General features: G+C 47.1%; 1 protein-coding gene and 1 pseudogene across 2 annotated transcripts; both read left to right on the top strand.

The window, feature by feature from the left end:
- Positions 1-519: 519 nt before the first annotated feature.
- Positions 520-13378, top strand: LOC101969156 (nucleoside diphosphate kinase, mitochondrial pseudogene; annotated as a pseudogene).
- Hpcal4 (hippocalcin like 4) lies at positions 11842-24350 on the top strand. 2 transcript variants are annotated; one of them, XM_078025992.1, is made up of 4 exons: positions 11842-11979; positions 17961-18130; positions 18279-18494; positions 20097-24350. In XM_078025992.1, the coding sequence occupies exons 2-4, from the start codon at positions 17969-17971 to the stop codon at positions 20292-20294; spliced, it is 576 nt and encodes a 191-aa protein (XP_077882118.1). In that variant the 5' UTR covers positions 11842-11979; positions 17961-17968; the 3' UTR covers positions 20295-24350. The 2 variants fall into 2 exon arrangements, with proteins under 2 accessions (XP_077882118.1, XP_077882119.1); XM_078025993.1 differs by lacking the exon at positions 11842-11979 and adding an exon at positions 12001-12205.

Genomic DNA, 24350 nt, shown 5'->3' with positions numbered 1-24350 from the left:
GTGCTATAATAACCTTTTTTTTTTTTTTTTTTTTTTTTTTTGGTACCAGGGATTGAACCCAGAGGTGCTTAACCATTGTGCCACATCCCCAGCCCTTTTTATTTTGAGACAGGTTCTGGCTAAGTTGCTTAGGGCCTTGCTAAGTTGCTGAAGCTGGCCTCAAACTTGCAGTCCTCCCACCTCAGCCTCCCAGGTCAGTGGAATTACAGGCTTGCCCCATCCCCAGCTAAATAAATGAGGTTTTTTTTGTTTTTGTTTTTGTTTTGTTTTGTTTTTTAGTTGTAGTTGGACACAATACCTTTATTTTATTTTTATGTGGTGCTGAGGATTGAACCCCAGCCTCTTGAATGAGTTTTAAAGTGAAGAAATAACTTGTGCCTGCTCATGCATACAGGCTCAAAAGGGCTCTCCTGGACCCAAGAGCAGAGTCTGATTTCAGTGAAACCCGATGGGGTGCAGTGGAAGCTCGTTGGAGCTATGATCCAGGGTTTTGAGAGGCTGGGCTTCAAGCTGGTTGGCATGAAGATGCTGCAGAAACCAGAGAGCATCTACTTACTGAGCATTACCTGGACCTTTGGAGGAAGCTATTCTACCCAACGCTCATCAGCTACATGAACTCTGGGATATGGTGGCCATGGTCTGGGACGATTATAATGTGGTCTCTTCCCTGAGGGCCATGATAGGACACACTGATTCCACTGAGGCTGCCCCTGGGACAATCTGAGGAGACTTCAGTCTCCACATCAGCAGGAACATCACCCAGGGAGGGGACCCAGAGAGATCCAGTTGTGGTTCCAGAGCAGTGAACTGGTGAACTGGACAGATGGGGGCCTTATGTCAATCCCTACTATATATAAGGCCATGGTACCTAGAGAACCAGGTGCAAAGACCAGTTCTGCTGGGTGCAGTGGCACACACCTGAAATCCCAGCATCTTGGGAGGCTGAGGTAGGAGAATTTCAAGTTTAAAGCCAGCCTCTGCAGTTTAGCAAAGCCCTAAGCAACCTAGCGAGACACTGTCTCAAAATTTAAAAAAGGGTGGGGGATAGGGCTGGGGATGGGGCTCAGTGGTTAAGCACCCCAGGTTTAATCCCTGATACCAAAAACAAACAAGCAAAAAAAAAAAACATTATCCTGGTTGGGTAAAAACACTTTAATGTCCCACAACCTCTAACCCTTGTGCACCTAAGGGCTATCCAGGGAGAACCTGTGAGTCAATCAGACCATCACTGTGTCCTCCTAGCAAACTGGTTATCCCTGGAGGCCATAGATGTTCAGTGGTGGATACCCTCACCAAGATGCCTCACAGCCCCCGCCATGGCCCAGCCCCATTCTCATCATCCTAAACATCAGGAATGAATTCGATTACCTAGGCTATCCTCATGTCCTGGGCTCTAGGATTTTCTGTTCTCAGAAGTACCACAAATTCTCCCAGGAAGAAATCCAGCTGTCCCACCTACCCAGCTTTAGAACCACAAATCTCAAGGTATCTGAAAGAGTCCCCATGGCCTGAAGTACATCTCTGTGCTATCCTGGTGCTCTATCTGTGGCAAAACTGAAAGATTAGGTGACTTGCCCAAGGTCACCATAAGTGAAGAGAATGATGTAGCTGTGATTGGATCAAAGGCCCAGACTTTCCATTTCACAATCTTTTTGTACAGCCTCCTTGCTCTTGATGGGATAAAATGCTGCAAGAAAGGACTTTTTGGCCACTGTCTGGCTCTCCCACCCACCTTTCTTTCAAAGGCCTTTGGGGCCACTCAGAGGTCCCTTCAAAGTGAGTTCACAGCCCCCTCTGCTGGCAGCTGCCTCTCACTGCATCTTCTATCTCTGACCTTGAATGGCCTTTATTAGTTGAGATGCCTCTGGCTGCGATCCATAGAAACCAGCTCTGGCTAACTTAAGGGAAAAAAAGGGCGGAGGCTGCGACATGGAAGCAAGGGTGGGGAGGTGAGGAGAGGCAGGATGACATGTTAGAAGGGTTATGGGAAACCTCAGGGACTCCAAGAAAAGATTGAAAAACCAAGAAATCATCACAAAAGAGAAGATGAGAACCTGAGCCCCCATAGCAAGACATCGCAGGATTATTTTTTTCCTAGAGCACCACCAGCCATACAATTCTGCTCTGATGACAAGATTTCTGTGCCTCTCCATTCAAAGTTCCAGGCTCGCAGAATACAATATCTAATTATTCAAGCTTGAGCTAGGCTGGCCCCTAGATACTTGATCTGCCCATTTTAGATTTCCAGAGGCCTCTGGAAGTTTTAAGAAGGTTTTGAGGAATGTCAGGCATGTAGGGATGTGTGTGTGTGTGTGTGTGTGTGTGTGTGTGTAGTGTCCAAAGGATAGGACGATAAGGCTCGGTGATGAAAGATGAGGAAGGGGTCTATGCCAGGGACTAGCCATGGCAGACAAAAGAAGGAGGTCAATATGGAAGTTAGTACCAGGAACAAAGGTGCTCTTTCCTGTCTCCCTCCTACCCAACACATCCCAACCCATAATTTCAATCACTTTCAGCCAGTGAAATTCCATCCAAATTAGTTTTCAATCTCACTTTTAATCTTTCCTAGGACCCATTCCATGAAGGGCAGGACTTGAGGTTCCAGTGGCTGGGAGCAGGAGGCAGCTCTTACACACTTGTCCCACTCCTTGTGATTGTTTTCCTGGTGTCAATTTTAGGAGGAAAGAGAGAATAAAAGGTTTTTCTCTTGTGACTGCCCACAATGAGTTGGGGCCAGCAGCTGACTAGGGTCATTACAGTGTTCTCCTACATGAGTAACCTCACATCAGTGACTGTGCTTTCAATGCCCAAGACCAGGGTGATGTTCCAAATATGTAACAACCAGGATGATGCCAGCACCAACCTATCAGAAGTCAATGGCCAGTCTCCTGAGCAGGATCCTGAAAGCCCCTGGCCATGCCAGGCCAGAAGGAGGGGCAATAGAGACCCGACTAGGCTAGCTCAAGAGTCCAGGGAATCCTGGGGGTGGGAGCAGAGTGTCTAGGGTGGAGGGAGGCACTGGGGGAGGTGGGTGTTTACCAGGTAGTATGGAAGGGTTTTGATATTTTAGTAATCAGGATGGCTATTCTGTTGTGCCCAGGAGAATTTTCAGTCTCACCACCATGAATACAATTTTGTTGTATACTTAGAGTCAGGAATAGAATACAGGATAGAACACTAAATACTTGGAGTCTCTGCAGGCCTGCTGGTTAGATGCTCAAACCCAAACTATTCTCTTAGGTATCAATGGTCCTTTGGAATATAACTACATCTTTTTTTCTACACATCCCAAATTGGCAGCACATCGTGTTCCTTAGCAAAGGTTCCAGTAATCCTTCAGCTCACTTTAAGATCTATAGCTGCACTGTCCAATCTAGTAACCATAATCTACGTGTAGTTACTTAAGTTTAAAATAAATAAAAATTTAAAATTCAGTTTTTCATTTGCATTAGCCACATTTCAATAGCCACACATGACTAGTATTAGACTTGACAGTGTAGATATAGAATATTTCCATCATTGCAAAAAGTTTCATCTGTCAGTGCTTGGGCTACAGGTTCCATCCTTTATAACTGTAGGGATGTAGGGATTGACCATTCAAGGACACATCCTTCATCCTCTCTCTAGTTGACATTGCCACCACATCTTCTATCTCCAATACATCTTCCCACCTCATCTCACCCCTGCTATTGCAACACTGAGGCAGATCAACAAACCTTACATCCGTCAGCTGAGATAAAACTGGAAAATAAGTCACATTCCTCTTCTTGGTGATACTCCAAAACTTTTTGAGCTAATTGTTTGGTGTCCCCCTTCCCAGAGTTTTAGGAAAAGAAACCATTTAAATATACCCATAAGGAAGGCTCAGGAGGCTGAGGCAGGAGGATCGCAAGTTCAAACCCAGCCTCAGCAACTTAGTGAGGTCCTAAGCAACTTAACAAGACCCTGTCTCAAAATAAAAAATATATAGAGAGAGATGCGGATATGGCTCGGTTGGTAGAATAATTTTTTTGCATGTGCAAGTCCCTGGGTTCAATCCCCAGCACTACTAAATAAATAAATAAAAATAAAATATGTATAAAGAGGGCTGGGGATGTGGCTCAGTGGTTGAGCATTTCAGTACCAATCAATCAACCAATAAAAACCTACGAGGAATGAAGTGAGAGAATAGCCTATCTCCCTCTGCAACTGGGGTGAGTACCTCCCCTTCCTTTATAGAAATCTAGCATTGGGGATAGGGAGATTGTCAAACTAGTTTTGAAGTTGGGCAAACACTTCAGAAAGGTGGCTGAAATGACAATCTTTAATACACTGAAGTTATAGTACCAGTCACTGTTTGCCCCCACTGCTATTCATCCTATGTTCCCCTCTGTACAGCAAGGGGCTGGAAGCTTGTACACTTCATTTCTCATATTTCTTTATCAACTGACTCCCTAGAATGTTGTGCCAATGAGTTTCACTGGTAGAAGTTTGGAAGGTAAAAGCTTTTTCCCTTTCTCTAGATATGGTAGGAGCAGCAACTGCCATAGCAGCAAAACAGCAGGGTAGATAAAAACTCTCATCCAGCATTTTTTGGTGGTGTGTGTGGGGGTGTTGGTGGTGGTCTGCACTCCAGTAGCCTCAGCAGCATGAAACTCACTAATTCTAGCTCTAGCAGTGATAATAACAGAAGGGGGTGACTTCAGACTTCCAGACCACAGCATCTGCAAGAGTGTGAGCTCCTGGTTTCCTGTAGGGCAGCAACCCTACAGAGTCCATGGAATCAGGAGCTCCAACCCTGATCCAACACACTTGGGCTCTGAATAGCATATCACCTTCCAGCCTCAGGGTGGTAGTGGCTTCCTACAGTTTGTAATCTCTGCCTTTTGCTCCTTTAATCCTTCAAATACTTTTGAATACTGTCTCTTGTTTTACATCCTTCTCTGAAATTCTAGAATGGTGTTTGGTTTTCTTGGAATGTGAGAGCAAATGCTGTGTGCCCCTTCCAGAGCAAAGCTTTTATAATTGTTTATTTATTTATTTGCAGTACTGGGGTGGGACTTAAGGACACTTTACCAATGAGCTACATCCCCAGCCCTTTCTAGTTTTTATTTTGAGGCAGGATCGCGCTAAGCTCCCCAAGCTGGCCTCACTCTTGCAATCCTCTTCTCTCAGCCTCCATAGTCGCTGGAATTATAAGCATGGGCCACTGCACCCAGCCCAGAGCTAATATTTAGAAACAGGCATGCCTTCTCTACTCTCCTTCCCTTTTAACTCACTGGAGACTCGAGGGGATGGCAGAACCACAAGGGAGAAAGGGCCTAGGTCCTTAAGTCCCCACAAGAAAAACCACCCATCAACTTACAATGACCCTAAACTGTAAACAAGTATGCAAACTGTATATAAACAAGAAATAAACTTCTATTGCATTTAAATCATTGTACATTTGGGCCTATTTGTTATAGCACCTTAGACTTTATCCCAGTGCATATAGTATCTTAACAACCATGATTTATATATTTATGGGAATGTATTGCTTACTCATGTCAGACATTCTGCTAAACCTTTATCCTCACACAGCAAGTAGTTCTGTTAAAATTCCCCTTTACAGACTAGGAAACTGAATTGCAGAGAGGTTAAGTCAACTGTCCAAGTTCTTCTGACTTGAGAGCTTATGCACTTGGAAATTATACTTTCTGCTTGTCCTCACTCTCTAATTCACTCTGCTCTGCTCCCAAGAGTCTTCAGGTGAATTGCATCCACTAGGCTTGTGACCCTCTTTCTTCCCCTTGGATGTGGGAGACACAAATAGGAAAGTATGTGGAAGAGAAGGAGGGTGGTCAAGGTAATTTTTCTATATCCCCCCAATCTCTACCAGGTCACCTATGGGGTAGTGGCTGTGCTTCTTTACCAAAGGCCACAGCTCCCATTGGAAATCTATTTGGACAGGAGCAGCTTTGCTTCTTCCCCTGTCCCCTGAGGCCTGGGAATAGTAATGGCTCTCCACTGTCCTAGCTCCAGGGAGTTTGGCATATAACCCTACCCAAACCTGTGCAAATAGTTTCCTCCTTAACTTATCTTCAGTTATCTCTTTGAGTGCCATCTATTTGCAGTCTGCACTCTGATAGTATAACATGTATGTGTTTTTATAAACTTTAGTCACCTCTGTTGTTTTTGCCAGCTTTAGGGACAGGCAGGTGACTCAACCCCAGCCAATCAGAGCAATGTATGTCCCTGTCTTCAGGGATTGATTTTGAGGTTACCATGGGTCTCAAATCAGGCCAATGAGAACCAGCTCACAACTTTGAGAGGCTGCCCTGGGAAAGAGAAGTACTCATCTACAGGACTCCAAGTAGAGAGTGTGCTTGCCTAGAGATGCTGGAAGATATCTTGCCTTTATGTGGATCTCAAGAAAGAAGACAACATTCAGGAGAGCAAAACCAAGTCCCGGAAATTAAATGTTAATCACTCTGGTTAAGCCCCTGAATCCATCCTGCTCTCACGTCCAATCTATTCCTGGATTTTCCCCTTGCTTGACCCATTATGTTCACTTTCTGCCTAACCCATTGTGGGCTGGATTCTCTGTCACTTGTCACCCAAGAGCAACAGGTGATAAATATGTCAATTATATATATATATTTCCTTTGCAAGCACACAGAAATCACAGCTAGATAATCCATGGAGGAAATAAAAAAGAAATAAAATTTGAGGGGTAGCTTACAAAACCAAAGGAAAAAGCAGAAAATACAGATATTGGAAAGGACAAGCCAAACCTAAGGGGACTTCAGAGAGCAGAAACAAATGGAAGGAGTCATCAGGGCATGTCAGAGAATAAACAGGTATTAACCATCTCCTACCCTTGAGTCACTGTATCCAAGATCCAGATTAGCTTGGAGAAGAGAGGGAGGGAGAATAATTTGGTTGAACCCTATGTCCAATCCTTGGCTAAGGAAAGTCAAGACACCTGGATTGACAGTTCCCACCAAGACAGTACACAACCAAGACTAGGTAATTTCCTAAAGGAAAAAATCTGTTCTTAGGATAGCCCTGTAAATTAAGTACTGTCTTTATTATCCCTATTTTATAGATGAGGAAACAGACATAGAAAAATAAACTTTTTGAGGGAGTACTGGGGATTGATCTTGAGGTACGCCGGTGGTAAGTGGCTGGTAAGTGGCAGGGCTGAGATACAAACAAAGGCAGGCTGGCTTGAGTTTATGCACTTACGCCACAAATATTAGCTCATTAATAATATCATTAGCTAATATCATAATAATATCATAATAATATCATTAGCTAATATCACCACACACAGGCTTCTCCAGGAGAAGAGGGAGTACATACAGGGTAGGTAGAAGCACAAGGTTCTCTGAAGTTATCACTCAGGGATTACAGAAAACTTTACTCTTGTACAACCATTTTAGTCATCATGTATTAACAAGCAAAGGGGTGGGGAGACAGACAAATGCGCCCCCCCACCCCCGCATGCACACACAGTGATTGATTTCTGTTTTAGAAATTTAAAAAAAAAAGTCCTGTTTAGCCAATAGGAAAAAGGGAAGGACATCAACTATGGTGATCTCACTCTCTTCCAACCCACAGAGGAGATTGTGAACTATCTAGGACCCAGGGGAATTCCAGCTGTCACCAGGCTACACTAGCCTTGGTGGAGAAAACCCAGGGAATCAGAGAAACATTATCCGTCATAAAGGCGCTGTCCTAGACTGGGGATGAGAGGAATGCTAGCAGTTTGGTGAGTGAATTGAAGTGACCACTCTCTACCCTCACAGGAACTCTACCAGGCCTCAATTCCCTCCATGTCCTCTTTCGGGGTCTCCTGCACAACCATGTTCTCTTTCTTGGCAGTTTGCTCTGCCTTCCTCATTCTACATAGAACTGGTGTTCACCAAGACTCCACCCCTGAGAACAGCAAGGCCATGACACAGTCTCAGAACGTAAGCCACAACTCTCTGGTTTAACCTCCAGCTACACAACATAGTCTGTCACTATTCCTTCCCAGGCACACAGAATGGTCCGTGATTAGGAGTATGGGCCTTGGAGTCAGACCTAGGATGGAATCCCAGTTCTGCTGCTACTGAACCGTGTTAAAATAAGCAAGTTATCTAACCCCTCTGAACCTCCATCCACTGTCATGAAATAAAGGGGCTGAAATTCTGTTCTTATGCACCAGCACAGCTAAACTGGTTGTGAAAACATCAAAATACTTCCACAATGATTGGTAAATAGACAACCATATCCTTTGGCTTCAGAGGACCCTGACATCTACCCTGTTTGCCTTATTTGATCCAATAATTCTTGTTAACTCTTCACAGAACAGAGAGCTACCAAGACCTTGATCTACCACTAAGACCAGCATGCATTCTGATTGGTAATGCTAAAGATGGAATGGCTTGTTAGATATTTTGAATACTAACCCCAAGAATGGTTATCTTTAGGATACAATGAGAAGATTCAGATAAAGGACATGGCAGAGAGTTTGGTGCACAGTGAAATAACTCAGTCAATGTCAGCTATTATTGCTTTAAACATCAAACCTAAGGGAACCAGGGTCTCAGAGTTGAGCATTGTAAACAGGTACAGATGGGCTCATGAATAGTCTCTGGGCCTCAAGATGATTCAGGGGTGAGGCTGCATGGGTGGTCCTGCCCAGGAGATGGGGACAGGCCAGGTGCAGTGATGCATGCCTGTAATCCCAGTGACTCAAGAAGCTGAGGCAGGAGGATCGTGAATTCAAGGCCAGTCTCAGCAAACTATCAAGTCTCTAAGGAACTTTGTAAGACCCTGTCTCAAAATAAAAAATAACAAGGGTTGGGGATATGACTACAAGGTAAAGTGCTCCTTGGTTCAATTCCCTGTACCTCCAAAATACAAAAAGTGGGGATGATCAGGAGAACCTCATATTGGCTCTCTTGCCATTTAGGAGGACCTATCCTCACTAATACCAGCTCTTTTATGTTATAGGAATCCTATGTCTTACTTGCCTGAGAATGAGAAGCTATTTTCAGGAGTTTTCTAATGGCTTGGGGAATCACATATGAATATTCCAATCCAAAGAATTGAAGGACCTTAAGGAAGCAGTATTGTGTATGGCTAGGACTGTGGGCTCTAGCCCACAGACTGCATGGGTTCAAATCCCAGTTCTGTAGACTTCCTTGCTATGTGAACTTGAGGCAATTACCTAACTATTCTTGGCTTCCATTTCCTTATTTGTTAAGTGGGGTAATAATAGGGCCTGCCTGATAGAGTTATTATTGGGAGTAAATTAAGTAATATGCATATATATTGTAGTTCCTCTTTATCAATGATGAATATATTTCAAGACTCTAAGAAGATGTCTGAACTGCAGATGTATAGAACCCTATAATTTAATGCCTGTTTCATTTTAACTAATCCATGACTTTTGTAGTTTGAGGTACAAAACCAAAATTGACACTCATTTCTTTTCCTTTCTTCACAATTTCATGGATAGAAGAATCATTCTTGTTATAGCTCTTAACAATCAGCATACAATTTTATTAAGTCAAGAATTTTCACCTTTTTACTTAAAGGACATCTTTTATGGATTCTCTTTGGCATACCCAAAATGCCAGCATCACTACTCTGGTTGCAGCTATTATTAAGTAAAATAAGGATAACTTGAAACCAAGCACTATGATAACCCACTAACTATAACTAACAGGCAGATTGTATATATAGCATGGATACATTGGACAAAAGGATAATTCATGTCCAAGGCAGGATGGAGAGATGGAGAGGGATGGCATGAGATTTCATCATGTTACTCAGAACAGAGTACACTTTAAAACTTATAAATTTTTTATTTCTGAAACTTTCTATTTAATATTTTCAGACTATGATTGACTGCAGGTTACTAAAACCACAGAAAGCAAAAACACCAGTAAAGGGGACTACTGTAAAGTTCTTGAATAGCACCTGGCACAAAGTAAGCTCTCAATATGTTGCCTAGTGGTAACATTAGCACCTGCCTCATAGGGTAGAGATTCAGTCCCATCTAACTCTGTTCAGTGTGATACTTTCTTTTCTTTTAAAATTTCTTTAATTTTCAAGCTCTATCCTTATTTCTGGAAGACCCCCAAAAGAATTTCCGACTTGAAATTCTTCCCCTGTTCCACTGGATCTTCTGTACTAGCTCCCACATTTTGCAGACTAGGAGACCCAGAGTGAGAAAGGTCCTGCTCATGGTCACATATAGAATCATCTGCAAAAATGGGACTCCATTTTAGGGTTTCAGATACTATTTCCAGCAAATGCTGCCTATCCCCACTTCCTTGTGCCTTGTACTATGGTTAACTGAAAGCAGGACAGTTTCTGCCCACCTCTGGGTCCCCAGGGCCCAGAGCAGAGGAGTCGCCTGAAAAGCAAAAGAGGGCTTTCTAACACCTGTCCTTTATAGTCACCAACAAAAGGTGCCAGAGAAGTACCTCCTATCTGGAGGGGCAGGTCCCTAGCTACCTGCTAGGCTCCAGCGAGGAGCCCCTAAACCCCAGCTAGGGCCCCAGAGAGACCCATAGAGACACATCATGAAGCCAGGAGAATGGGACAGCAAAATCAAGGCAGGAACGGGGGCCTATTGGTTCCTCTCCAGCCTGCCTATCCTGGAGGTTCCTGGATCAGCCCCAGAAACCTCATCTCCACTGGTGGCAGGCCTGTCCCCATCCCCCATCGCCCTCCCAATTCTACATTTGCTGCTTGGACAGAAGACCTGCTTCTTAGCATCTGCGATCCCATTCGACCAATCTCCAGGCGTCCCGCCCCACTTTTAATAGATCCCTACAAGGCCCTCCCTCGCACGTGGCCCAGCCCAGGCATTTCTGCTCGCCTTTCACCCCCACTTTGGCATAAAAGGGTTCCTTTCTACCTCCTTAAGTTGTGAGCCCTCACACTCCGGTGCTGCCTGAATGGCGTGGCCAGGTTTTGGGGAGACCCCCAAACGCGGGGAGGAGGTGTTCCCGGGGCCCTGAAACCTTCCAGACCCGCTCAGTGTAAACCGCCTCGGGTTTGTGTCAACATCCGAAGCCGGAGACTGGCGGCGGCTGGGGACAGGCTCCATCTAGGGCAGGGAACACCGGAGGGTGGGGAATGCAGGGGTCCTTAAGGTAGGTAGAGGGGTCCTTCTACGAGACAATACGAGAGACATTTTGGGGGTCTTCCAGAAATAAGGATAGAGCTTGTCTGAGGAGGGATGGAATTAAGAGCTGCCGGGGTAATCTAGCTTGGGGACAGGTAGAGGTTGAATATTCACCATCCATACTGCGCTCTCTGCGTACACCTACCCTCCTCTCTGTTTCACGGAGTGAGGAGAGTGGGTTATGGGGGGCGGGTGGTGCAAAGGCAGGAGCTGCTGACCATCCCATCTCCTCTCCTCCACCTGTCACTCGGCACTGCTCGTTTTCTCTCTCCAGTTTCGGGTGGGATATGGAGGGGGGGGGTCTCATCTTGTGAGTCATCCCCTCTTCCACCCCCACCCCCGCTGGGGCCCAGGAAGAGAGGGCTTAGAGATTCGGCTGTGGTTCTCTTGTTTCCATAGCAACGGTGCGGTTGTTTTTGTGAATCCACTTCAATTGTCAGTAGTTTTCACCCCAGATTGTGACCCGGGGTCTGAGCCTCAGGGAAGGGGTAAAGATAGGGGTACAGTCCTCCCGCATCCTGGAGACTCCGAGAAGGTCAGCGCTGGCGGGCGGGGCGCGCTTCTGTGGCTGGGCCTCACTGGCCACCCCATCCCCACCTGAAACCCCGCCTGCCACTCGGCCCCGCAGAGCCAATCGACGTCCAAGTTGCCCGGGGTGGGGCGGGGCTTATGCAAATCGTGTCGCCTTCCAGGGGCACATAGTGATACAAGAGCTGGGAGGCGGCTCCGGCGTGGACCTTGGGAAGCCCAGCTGCCCGCCCGCGAGCCAGCCTAGCCTCCGAGGCCCGCCGAGGCTCAGAGCGATCCGGAGACCCGGCGAGCGGCCTCAGGTAACGCGGGTGGGGCCGGGCCCTCTGAGCAACCTCGCTGGGCGGAGGCCCTAGACCCCTCCCCCTCCACTCTTCCTCTGCAACCTGTTCTTCTGTCCCCTAATTCTTCTCCTGATCCTGGGTCCTCCATAAGTAGTAGCATCTGGAGGACCGGGGACAGGAGACCTCCACCTCAGACCGGTCCCCTGGTGCAAGGAAGGAAGCCGCCTCGTTACCCCCAGCTCAGGTAAGAACATCCATTGCTCTGGCTCCCAGGGCTCACAGGCTCACACATACACCTACCTGGGGGCGTGGGGGTGTGGTGATGTTGGTGCTAGAGGCACCAGTCACCCTCCTGTTGCCTTTGGAGATGGCTAGTCTGCCTAGCCCCATGGCAACCTCCCACCTCCAGAGAGTCCCCACCAGCTCCTCCGGCAACTCATCGCCCTTCACACCATGGGCTCTGTCCCCAAAGACAGCCCACCTCCACAGGGCGCCCACTCCCTGCTTACATTGTCACCACTTCCCATCCCTCAAGCTGACAGCTCCCAGCATACCTGAAGGAGAGAAGAAGCACCCTCCCACCCAGACATTCTCTCAGCAGCCCACCTCCAGTGGTCCCCAGTACTAGGCAGAAGTCCCCATATTTGGTCTCTTTTTTCTGGATGGAGGATGCCACCCTACAGTAGACTATCCTTACCCTGTCACTGGCTGCCAAGGCTTCAGCTTCCATACTTCCTTCTCCTCTCACCCCTCACAACCAAAGAACCAGGTCCTCTCATTCCGCCTCTCAAATATCTAATCTGTATCTCTCTAGCCTTCCTAAGCCTTGTTGCTCCCTCTCTTGTCTTCCTGCTATTCTTCAGGGATCATGCCAAAATTCCATGTGGACTGTGTCATTCCTTTCCCTAAGGTGGCTTGAACCTGGAAGGCAGAAGAGCTAGGTGCAAATCTTGCCTTTGCCTCAGTGGTTTATTTGACCCTGGTCAAGTCACTTTCCTCTCTGATCTTTGGTAGAATGGTAAGGTGGCAGGGACAGGATAGATGATCTTGAATAGCCTTCCAGCACTGACACACTCTGGTTCTATGGCTGTTTATGGGAAAATAGGGCTCTGAACCATAAGGATATTTCACAGAGGAGGGCTGAACAACTTCAGTCCTCACTGAAGGGACATTACTTCTTACCCAGGCCTAGATACAGACCACCTCCTCCAGGCCCCTTCTCTTAGGGAGTCTCTCCTCGACTACTAGTCCACCCTGATTTGGACAGCTCCAAATAGGAGGTGACCAATAGAGCTCACCCTTTATTTTTCACACCCTGCCTCTCATGAAGAAGAAGAGGGAGAAGACCTGGCTGCAGCTGTTATTGCTGCTGCTTGAAGAAGAGCAAAGGGAGGAGAGCAAAGAGAAAATCTCCTGACCAGGGAGCTGTTGTCACCATAGCAACCGCCTCAGCACCAGCTTCTCTGAAGCTGGGCGAGAGTGTGGGATTATTGCCTCCTTCAGTCCCTCCCACCCTCACTGCCACCTCTCCACTCGAAGCCCATAACCCTGAGCCCTCTAGAAGAAACCTCTAAGCACAGAGGAGCAACAGTTTTGTGTTTGGGGGCAGTGCCAGCTTCTCAGCTGGAGCACAGCTCTCCAGAGGCCATGGCTCCAACAGAATATGCCCCAAGCTAGGTTCTGGCCTTTGCTTTGCTGCTGATGGGCTCTAGTTGACCTTGGATGAACTCTTCCTTTTTCTGGCTCTGGGTTCATTGTCTCTAAAGTGGGTACCATAGGAAAAGCACAGGTAAACAAGACAATGTATTGGGGCTGGGAATATAGCTCAGTTGGTAGAGTGCTTGCCGTGCATGCACAAGGCCCTGGATTCGATCCCCAGCACCCCTCCCCCCCAAAAAAAGACAGTGTGACATAGTTACAAGGAAGAAAGGGGCTCTGCTCTTCTCACATAATCTACTAAGAGATGTTCATTGAACATAGCTGGGTCCTGGGCAGTACCTCCAAGCCTCTGCAGGGTGCTACATATATGCATATCGGACAGAGAACCGCGGGGGAGAGATACAAGAAGGCAGATTCAGGAACAATGGGAAGAGCACTTTTCTCAGTAACCAAGCTTCTCAAAAGTGGTCTGGGTCCTACTGTGTATGGATAAGCTCCTTACCATTGAGCAAAAGTCCTGGGGAACTTTTCCTAGCTCAGGAAAGGCATCCCCTGGAATTCTTGAGCACCAGGTGAGGTCTCTGCTACAGAGTCATAGGTTGCACAGTCTTTTGGTACCCAGAGTGCTGAGCCTGTGCTGCTGCCTACCTACTGTCCAGGCTGGAAAAGGATAATCATCAGGAATTGGGCCCTGAAGGCTGATTGTAGCTTTGTGTCAGTCCAGAAGAGAAAAAGGATGGTGGAGGAAAGGAAATTAGCCAGACAAATAGGTGAGGTCTATTCTATCTGTGAGAAGTCTGGCTTAAGAGTATGTGGCAGTGAGGGGAGCAATGGGAGGTAAGGTGAGATAGGTGAGCATCCTGAAACCAGATTTTAGAAGATTCTGGAGTTTCAAAGGGCCAACGAACATGGCTGCCTCTGCCCTTATTGTAACTTCCGGGGCTGGGTGTACTTCCTCAGAACAGAAGAGTCAGAGGGAAGGCACTTCCTGTGAGGCAGGTGAACCCCTTGGGCATGGGCCTGGCTTGGCATGTGGAACACCATCTGGATTTCTGCCCCTGGACTTGGATAGTGAATGTTTCGGGAGTGTTTCAAAGAAAGAAACCAGCCTGAGGCAAGAGAATTGCAAGTACAAATCCAGCCTCTGGAATTTAGCGAAACCCTAAGCAATTTAGCAAGATCCTGTCTCAAAATAAAAGTAGTAAGCCTGAGGATGTGGCTCAGTGGTTAATCACACTTAGGTTCAATCCCCAGTACTACTAATAATAAGAATAAACCACAGAGCCAGGTGCAGTGGTGCATGCCTGCAATCCCAATTACTTGTGAGGTTGAGTCAGTAGGATTGCAAGTTTGAGGCCAACCTGGGCAATTTAGCAAGAGACTTTCTCAAAATAAAAATTAAAGAAGGTTGTAGATGAACCTCAGTCCTTACATGGTTCGTATGAGTCCCTGGGTTCAACTCCCAACACAGAAAGGGGTGGGGAGGGAGAAAGGAAGGAAGGAAGAGGACTTGATGGCAAATTTGATCTGGGTTTGAAAAGAAAGAGGGAAAAACTGGAATAGGTTACCTCTGCCAACCCCAGGGATGAGGAGAGAGAACAGATTCAATTGAGAGGACAAATAGTCCCAAGTCCAGAGTGAGTTTGGCTGTAGACAGATTGACTCAGAAATGCTGGGGGAATCAACACTAGCGTGGATATTTCCTGGGTATCAGAGACTATGGCCTGGAGTTCAGGCAAGATGGTCTCTGAGGCAAAAGGAAGATCAGAGTGGATTTTTCCAGAAGCCAGGTAGGGGTGGAGAAAGTCTGAGCTGAGCACGATTAGCCATGATGTACAGAGGATGGTCCAGGCAGGTGGCAAGGATTCAGCTTGGGCGCTGACCTGCTGGGTAACCCTGAGCCAGTTTTTCCCTCTCGCTTGATTTCAGTTTTCACTAAAATAAGGGGATGAGCTTAAAGGATGATTGATTGCCAGCCTTCATCTTCTGACCAAAGAGCAAAAGAGAAGAGCAGAAATAAAGGAAGAATCCTGGTCCTCATTGGGTCTGGGACCCAGTAGAGGCAAATAGGAGACAGAACTGTGGGAAATGTAGCGCAAGGCAGAGAGGAGAAAGAGGGCAGCAGGTGAGGGCCACACAGGCACCAGGACACACACAGAGACATGTGTGCTCTGACAGATTCGCAGCCTGATACAGTGACATCCTCCCACGTACCTACTCAGCCCCTCACGCAGACACTCAGACACATGCCACAGGAGACAATGGGGAGAAGCAGTGCCTCCTTCATCAGACACCTCTGCCTCTGGGTTCTCCAGCTTCCTTGCTGATACCCTGAGACTACAGAATCTTTGGACTTGGGGAGGGGTCAGCTAAGTATGAACTCTGACTCCTTTTGCCCATGAGTGTCCCAGAAGCACCCTTGTCTCTGGCCCCAATGCAGCTCTTTAGGACCTCGTAGACCCAGGTTCCTGAAGATGATGTGCCTCACCCCCCTCCCCCACCCCAGCTTTTTACTGCATAGGACTCCTCATTCTCTGGGGGTGGTAGGTGGGGAAGGATGTTGCCACTTTTATTGCTCCCTGATCTTCCTCATGGCCCAGCGGGGGGGGGGGACCTGGGGCCCAGAGATATCCTGTAACTAGCTTAAGGTTACACAGCAAAGGAGGTTGGGGGGAACATACCAAACTCAGATCAGGTGGCTGACAGCCTGGCTTCCCTCCAGAGACTCTAGGCAGGTCAAAATCACCTCCTAGGGTTTTTTTTTTTTTTAATATTTTCTTAGTCGTAGATGGACACAGTTCCATAATTTTATTTGTTGATTTATTTTTTATGCAGCGCTGAAGATTGAACCCAGTGCCTTGCACATGCTACACAAGTGCTCTACCATGGAGCTACATCCCAAGACCCAACCTCCCAGATTGTGTCCTGGGAAACCCAGGTTCTGAGGGACATTTCTTGCATGGGAGTCAGATAGGAGTGCCCACCCACACTTCAGGGCCTGGCTACCCTCTTCAAATGCTTTCCCTTATATAGGTCACTAGAGGGGCTCCCATCCCAGTGTGGGACTGATTCAATCCTCCCCAAGCCTGCTTCTCAACAAAACACCTCCATCTATTTAGTCCCAAATGTGAGCATTTGCCTTAACTTCTATGCCCTTCTTACTCCTCCATCCAACCAGTCACCAAGCCCTGCCAATGTCCCCTTCTAACATCTCCTGATTCATCCACATGTCTCCACAGCACCTGCCCTAGCATAATTATGTCACCTAAACTGTGTGGCAGACCCCTCCCTGCTCTACCTACCCCCATCCTAAGTTATTTTGCATACTGTAGCCAAAGAAAAATTCCAAAATGCATCCCTTCTTTCTAGATCCTCAGCACCTGGCATATTGAAACATCTTTTAAGTGTTGTTAGTTTCAAAGTCCTTGGTTTTAAAGCCCCAGGTTCTGTTTCCTATAGGTAAAGTCAAATTCCTTGACATGGGTTGAAAGCCCCAATCTTCTACTCAATTGACCCAATTATGAGTTATTGAAGGCGTGTATTGTGTTTATCTCCCTCCCTAGCACAAGGCCTAGTACACATAGTCAGCCTCAAAAAGTACTATGGGAATGAATGGGTTAATGAAAACTGATGTAATCAGGGTCATCAATGCTCCAGGCTAAGATTTTCTATTTGTACACAGGAAAGAGGAAGAGAAGCTTCCTGCTAGGGTGGCCCAGGAAGGCCTTGAGAAAAAACTTGTGAGACAGAGCTAGGGGGTCACACTAGGAACCTGCCTCAGGTCCCTGGTAGGTCAGCAGCCTGCCAAGGAGGTGAGGGGGACTGAGTGCAGAAAGCTCTGCATAGGAGGGAGAGGAGTTGGGGCTTTATGCTACAGGTGTGGGGAGCTGTAGAAAGTGGAAGAGGAGAGGATGAAAATTGTGGCTTGCTGCAGGACAGCCAGCTGTGAACGGGAAGGCTATGGACCCCCTATGAGGAAGGCCTACTCTGGGATGCAGGATGTTATGGGGAGAAAGGAGGTCCTATTATGGGGAAGTGTCCCAAAGGGAAAAAACCCTTCCATGTAGGGGAGAGGGGGATCACTAGGGGGTGGGGAGGAAGGGAGGGTGGCTTCCTGTAGGAGGGGTGGGTGAAGAACTGCCTACTGTACCCACGTGGGGCTTGCTGAGCTGGGTAGCCAGAGGAGGGGGCCTGTTGTGAAAGGAGAGATCCTGGCCACGGAAAGGTCAGATCTTTATGGGAGGGAATGGGGTGCAGAAAGGTGTTGAAGGGGACTTGGGGACCACTCTTGAGGCGAGACTCTTGCTCTGGACCAAGTTGAGGGAGCCCTCTGTCCCCAGGCCCCGCCATGGGGAAGACCAACAGCAAACTGGCCCCGGAGGTGCTGGAGGACCTGGTTCAGAACACGGAGTTCAGCGAGCAGGAGCTGAAGCAGTGGTACAAGGGCTTCCTGAAGGACTGCCCCAGCGGCATCCTCAACCTGGAGGAGTTCCAACAGCTCTACATCAAGGTGGGGCGGGGCGGGGCGAGGTGTCCGGGTACCCAGTATGGCTGGAGGAGGATAGGGAGGGCGCCCCAGGAGGGGGCAGGCGGCAGGGAGGGGGGGACACGGTGGCGAGGCTGTCGCTGCGCCCCAACCCCTCCCACTCGCTCCACAGTTCTTCCCCTACGGAGACGCCTCCAAATTTGCTCAGCACGCCTTCCGCACCTTCGACAAGAACGGTGATGGCACCATTGACTTCCGGGAGTTCATCTGCGCCCTGTCGGTCACCTCCCGCGGTAGCTTTGAGCAAAAGCTCAACTGGGCCTTTGAGATGTACGACCTGGACGGCGACGGGCGCATCACTCGCCTGGAGATGCTGGAGATCATCGAGGTGCGCTAGGAAGGGCGGGCCCCTGACTCTGTGTCCCTAGGCTTCTTCTGCCATCCTCCCTTAGGCCTCTCTGCTGGGTTCCCAGCTCGCTCATACCTGCTTCTCAGGATGGGGTCTTTATGGGGTAGATGCTGTCAGAATCTCCGTTTTACAGAGGAGGAAAACGAAGCAGCAAGTAGCAGTTCCTGGTTCAAATCCAGAGTACCTGGCTCCAGAGTCTAATTAATTCTATTGATTGATTGTACCAAGGATTGAATCCAGGGATGCTTAACCCCTGAGCCACATCCCCAGACCTTTTTAGTTTTTGAGACATGGTCTTGCTAAATTTCTTAGGGTCGCTCTAAATTACTGAGGCTGGCTTTGAGCTTGAGATCCTCCTGCCTCAGCCTTCTGAGTCTCTGGGATTACTGGTGTGTGCCATAATGGCTGCTCAGAGCCTAAATTCTTAACTCATTTATTCTTTAAACAATAAATATTGAGTATCACCAGCAGCAGGGCACTGTTCATAGGAGATTCCTTCTAGAGAACTAAGTCCTCTAGAGAACTTAGAGAAATATATCAATAAACTTGTGTTGGTCCGGCAGCAAGTGCTGTGAAGGAAATAATCAAAGTAATAGAGGAAAAGTGATTTTACATCAGGTGAAAAGTGAGCAGCAACTTGAATAAGGCAAGGGAGCAGAAGGAAAATAAATGTAGGTGAGATGGTGTTTGCAAGGCTCAAGGAGGAGCAGGAGGCTGAATCCTTGGAGAGGAGTGGAGTGGAGAGTGATAGGAAAGTGGTCTGATAGGGAGCCAGGAGTAACTCATCCTGTCAGGTGGGTGTGGAGGATAGACCATGAGCAGCAGGGGACAGCAGAAGCAGGGAGACCACGTAGGAGCCTTTCACAGTAGTCAAAAGCTGGTGTAGGCTGCAATCATCAAGGAGCTGGGAAAGTGGAAGGAAATGGATGGATGGATATGGGATCTACTGCAAAATTAGAGGCCCACAAGGTTTGCTGAAAGGTGTGTCCATGGGGTGTGAGAAGGAGGGGAATCAAGAATGGCATCAAAGTTTTTGGTCTAACAGCTGTCGGAGTGAAGTTGCCACTTACGGAGACAGGGAACGTTGAGGAAGAACAGGGGGAGGGGTGAAGAGTTGGGTTTGAGACATGCTTGATTCGAGGTGTCTTTTTTTTTTAAGAGAGAGAGAATTTTTTTAATATTTTTTTTTTAGTTTTTCAGTGGACATAACATCTTTATTTTATTTTTATGTGGTGCTGAGGATTGAACCCAGCGCCCTGCACATGCCACATCCCCAGCCCTTGAGGTGTCTTTTTAAAAATTATTTATTTATTTATTTATTTTAGTTTTAGGTGGACACAATACCTTTATTTTTATGTGGTGCTAAGGATTGAACTCAGTGCCTCACGTGTGCTAGGCGAGCACGCTACCACTTGAGCCACAACCCCAGCCCCAATTTGAGGTGTCTTAATGACCATATATCACCTCCCAGTATCCTGGATCCCTCCCGGTATTCTCCCTCCCTTTCTGCAGATGCCTTTTATTTACTCTCGGCCCTCCCTCCCTCTGTGGGTGTTCACACCTCCCTCTTTGCTCCACCAGGCTATCTATAAGATGGTGGGCACCGTGATCATGATGCGCATGAACCAGGATGGGCTCACACCCCAGCAGCGTGTGGACAAGATTTTCAAGAAGATGGACCAGGATAAGGACGACCATATTACACTGGAGGAGTTCAAGGAGGCAGCCAAAAGTGACCCATCCATTGTGTTGCTGCTGCAGTGTGACATGCAGAAGTAGAGGCTGGTGAGGGGCAGGACCCCTGGCCAAGAGGGGCATGCCATCTCCCAACCTGGTGACCTCTCTGGCTGGCCCTTCCCCAGGGAAAGGGATACTCCAGCCTCACTTTCTGGCCCACTCACTCCTCTGCCCAAGCCCTTCTTCCCCAGTCAGGTTCCTTGAAGGATCACCTTACCCCCCAAAAGAAACAGGTCCTCAGGTGTATTGTTATCTAGCCTCACCCCTCGCCTTGGCCCAGAACCAACATCAGTTGGGCACAGGGGAGTTGGCTTTGTCCTAAGAGGCGTGGTTAAGGAGGGGTGCTGGGGTACTCTTTGAAATCTTATTGTTTCTGGGCTTATGCTTTATAAAATGCGGGTCCCACAGGCCCCAGTCAAAGGGTCAGATTGGATCTGTCCTTTCCGAAGGACCCAGATTCCTTAAAGGTAGTCTCTACCCTGCCCCCTCAACTCTACCTGACCCCTCTGGCCCCAGTCCTTTCTCCCCCTGATGTTTATTGAACATTTGTTCAGTGCCATGCACCTTTAGGTGCTAAGAATATGGTAGTTTACAAGACACAGTCTGTACCCTCTGAAAGCTCCTAGCTGGCAATGGGGCATCCTTCAGTGGTCAGAGTCTCAAACAGGAGTGTCAGACATATCTGAGAAGAGGTACAGGATTGCCGACTAGCTTGAGAGGAGCTATTGCATCTTCTAACTAGCTCCATCCAAAGCTGCAGAAGGCTGAAAAGAAAAGCACTTAGATGTTTAGGAGCCATGTGAGTGGAAGTTTTAAGGAAAATGGAAATTTATGTAATACTTATTTTTTTAGTACCCTTTAAAAGAGCTAAAGTCATTTTATTAGGTTAGGATAGTAAAGATACTCTATATTACTTGGTTTCTTATAAAATGATTAAATGATTATAGATAATGCTAATTTTCAGGGGGGAAAAAAAGTTGAGATACAAGGGGAAAATACCACCAGACTTAACAGACAACCCTTTTCTTTGTCAGGCTGAGTCCTGAGCTGTCACCATCAGCAGTTTTTGCTGCTTCCACTGCTTCTTTTTAAATGAACTTTTTTTGATTGAACAAGTGAACAAGTAACTCTTTGTTGCCCACTGACTCTGATTGGGTTCTGGCTTCAGAGAGAGAAACGATAGGTGTGCCAAGAGTGAGACAAGTGTGCATCCCACATCATGGAAGCTTGTTTCTGAATTTGATTTAGTTTCAGAGATGGCCTTGTTCTTTCACTGCCTTCTATCCAGAAGGAGAAGTGACCACCTGGCCACTGTTTAGGCTCCCAGGCTGCATTTGTGGACCAAATGCCTAAAGGTGTGCTGGGCATGCTCCATTTGAAAGGTTTTTTTTTTTCTAACTCTCAATCCTAGATCTGCCAGGTAAATTCACCCCTTTCCAAGCGCCCAGGCTTTGCTTTCTGATTTTGAATCCGTGAGATATACAGCTGCATGCTTTGACAGCAAGAAAAATTCTTCTTGCTTCTTCATCAAGTCGTTCATTTTACTTTCTCCTGTACTTGTGATCAGAAATTATCTTTGATGTGCAGTGACAGTTGACTTCCTCTTGAACTGCTGGTGAAAACAGTCTAGTATTCAGGTGCTGCCAGCCTAGAGTGGGAGTAGGGAATGATTGCAGTGCCAGTGCATGTGATGGCAGAGTTTGCCTCTACAGGAAAGAGATGCAGTTCGCCTCTCACTTCTGAGCACTCACCTGTCCTTCCTCTCTACAAGTGGAAACTCTTGGGGATGGATGCAAGAGTTTCAGTAATCCCAAGCTCTGTTGGATCTTTCTTTATGTGGCCCTTTGAAGTAACAGGACCACTGGGTTGCCACTCTCTTTCTATCCTGCCGACCACCAAGACCCAGCCGAAAGATGAGGCTAGGGAATTCACATTGTTAGGCAGTAACTAGGAGGTACTTATCCTGCAATGCCTCCAGGGATGTTCCATTGTTTTCAGGAGCTGAATAGGTGTACCTTGTGCTGTCAGTCAGCAAGCCAGATACAGAAGGCTTAACAGCCTGGCTCAGCTGGGACCTGAATCTCTGGTGGAAGGCTTTTTGCTAAGTGAAATTCTTTCTCACCAAAATGTTGGATCGAACCTAGCTCAAAATCACACGGAATTCCATGGCTTTTAAAGGCTTTTCAACAAACCCATCTCATTTTATCTTCATAATCTATGGAGATTATGAAGAATGAATTTTTCATTCCCTTTCTTCAGACTTAGAAGCTGAGGTTTAGTGAAAGGGAGTCTCTTGTGCAAGAGCACAGTCAGGAGGTTACACAGTGTCAAAACTTGAACCCACGGCTCTCTAAGAGCAAAGAGACTCTTCTCTTCCCTGCTTATTCCTGTATCTGATTGGTGTGGAGGTTGACTCTGGAGCAAGCCAAGTTGGCTTTTGTCCTTTATAAGCTTCCTGCTAAGAAGTTTCTAAGGGTGTGGTCTTCCAAAAAGAAACAGAAGTTTGAAGTCCCTATATTTTCAAGAATCTTGTTTTCTGTTACGGGCAGTTCTGCTAATAGACCAATGCTATCCTGGGATGCCTCTAACCTAGAACCCTGGAAGCATCTTACATTGTCTTCTTCCCTGAGAGAACTGTTCCCCGCCCCCACCAAGCTGGTGGGCAAGTCCTACCCATGAGAGCAGATTTGATCATTCCAGTTTTATGGATGCATACCCATGGGTGATATTTGCTGGTCAGGCCAAGGGTTTTCAGATAGCCCAACAGAGTGAACATAATGCCAGACCAGAAACTGGCACCTCCATCTTGCTGATGGGAGGAGCCATGGGCAGGCCAGACCTTGCTCCCACTCTCTTCTAGGTATCTCAAGGACTATGTACCCAGGAGCCCATGTGGTAGAGCACTGGCCCCGCCTTAAGAACAGAAGCAGGTATCCTATTGCTGCCTCAGCTTTAGAGGGACTTGTCACTAAGCACAAAGTTAGCAGAGATTTATATCTGACTTTCACAGACACAAAAATATACAGACAGGGCTGAGGTTGTGGCTCAGTGGTAGAACACTTGCCTAGCATGTGTGCGGCACTGGGTTTGATTCTCAGCACTGCATACAAATAAATAAATAAAGGTCCATTGACCACTAAAATAAAATTTAAAAATTATTCAGACAGTTAAAACATTAATATAGCCAAACTATCCTTTGCAATTCGATGTCTTATAGCAACTTTGTGAATTACAAGGTTGCAGAATCTTTCTTCTCACATTTTCTGTCCTTGTTCATTCATCCTTTTAGGCTAATCAATAAGCACCTTATTTCTTATCTTTAAGATCATCAACATGGGCTACTTTAGATGACCATCCCAGTCATTAGAGCATAGTCAGGATTATTTAATTTACTTTTAAATCAAAAGTTAAGAAAAAGTAAGTTTAAAAGCAAAATCTTTTCTTGACCATGGCAGAGTCCCTAGAGGTGAAAATTCATCCTGCTGCAAAGAGAGAGAAAAGATTAGGGTAGGGTGGAAGGAGAAAGGAAAGAGAAAGGGAGAAGCTGGTATTCCTAGGCAGGGTAGTAAGCTGACACTGTAAATAGTTTTACACAAAAATTTATTAAAGCAACAAATATTTCCTAAAGATACACCCTGGGTGAGGCTTTGTGTTGACTTTAGAGATCACTGTTGAGGCAAGAATACGTTTCTTGCATATTTCATTCATCGCTCTTGAAAAATGAAATAATTCAAATCCTAAATTTAAAAGTCTTCAAAACATATGGAATTTTCTTTCTGATATTTTCAGGGTTTCCTTTTTGCCTTTGCCAGGATGTAGGCAGGCTATGGCCTCACTGAGTGTGTGGCCCTCTCTGCTTGGTGAACACTGGTCAGGCTCACAGTCTGCTAAGCAGCGGCAGTGAGGAGGACTGGGGAATAGAGGGGCTGTGTGGCAGAGAGGGGACCCCAGCTCACTATGAGCTCCCAGTGTAGCCCTTGTCTATAGAGTGTTGCTTCTGGCTGCACCCTCAGTGACTGTCCCCACTGGTCGACCCTGTGCTGTGTGGTGTGTCTTTTTCCCACTGATAATGAATAAAAGGCGTGACTGTGCAGAGAA

The sequence above is a fragment of the Ictidomys tridecemlineatus genome, chromosome 11 (genome assembly GCF_052094955.1).
Source record: "Ictidomys tridecemlineatus isolate mIctTri1 chromosome 11, mIctTri1.hap1, whole genome shotgun sequence".
Taxonomy (NCBI): Eukaryota; Metazoa; Chordata; class Mammalia; order Rodentia; family Sciuridae; genus Ictidomys; species Ictidomys tridecemlineatus.
This window is presented reverse-complemented; position numbering and strand designations above follow the sequence as displayed.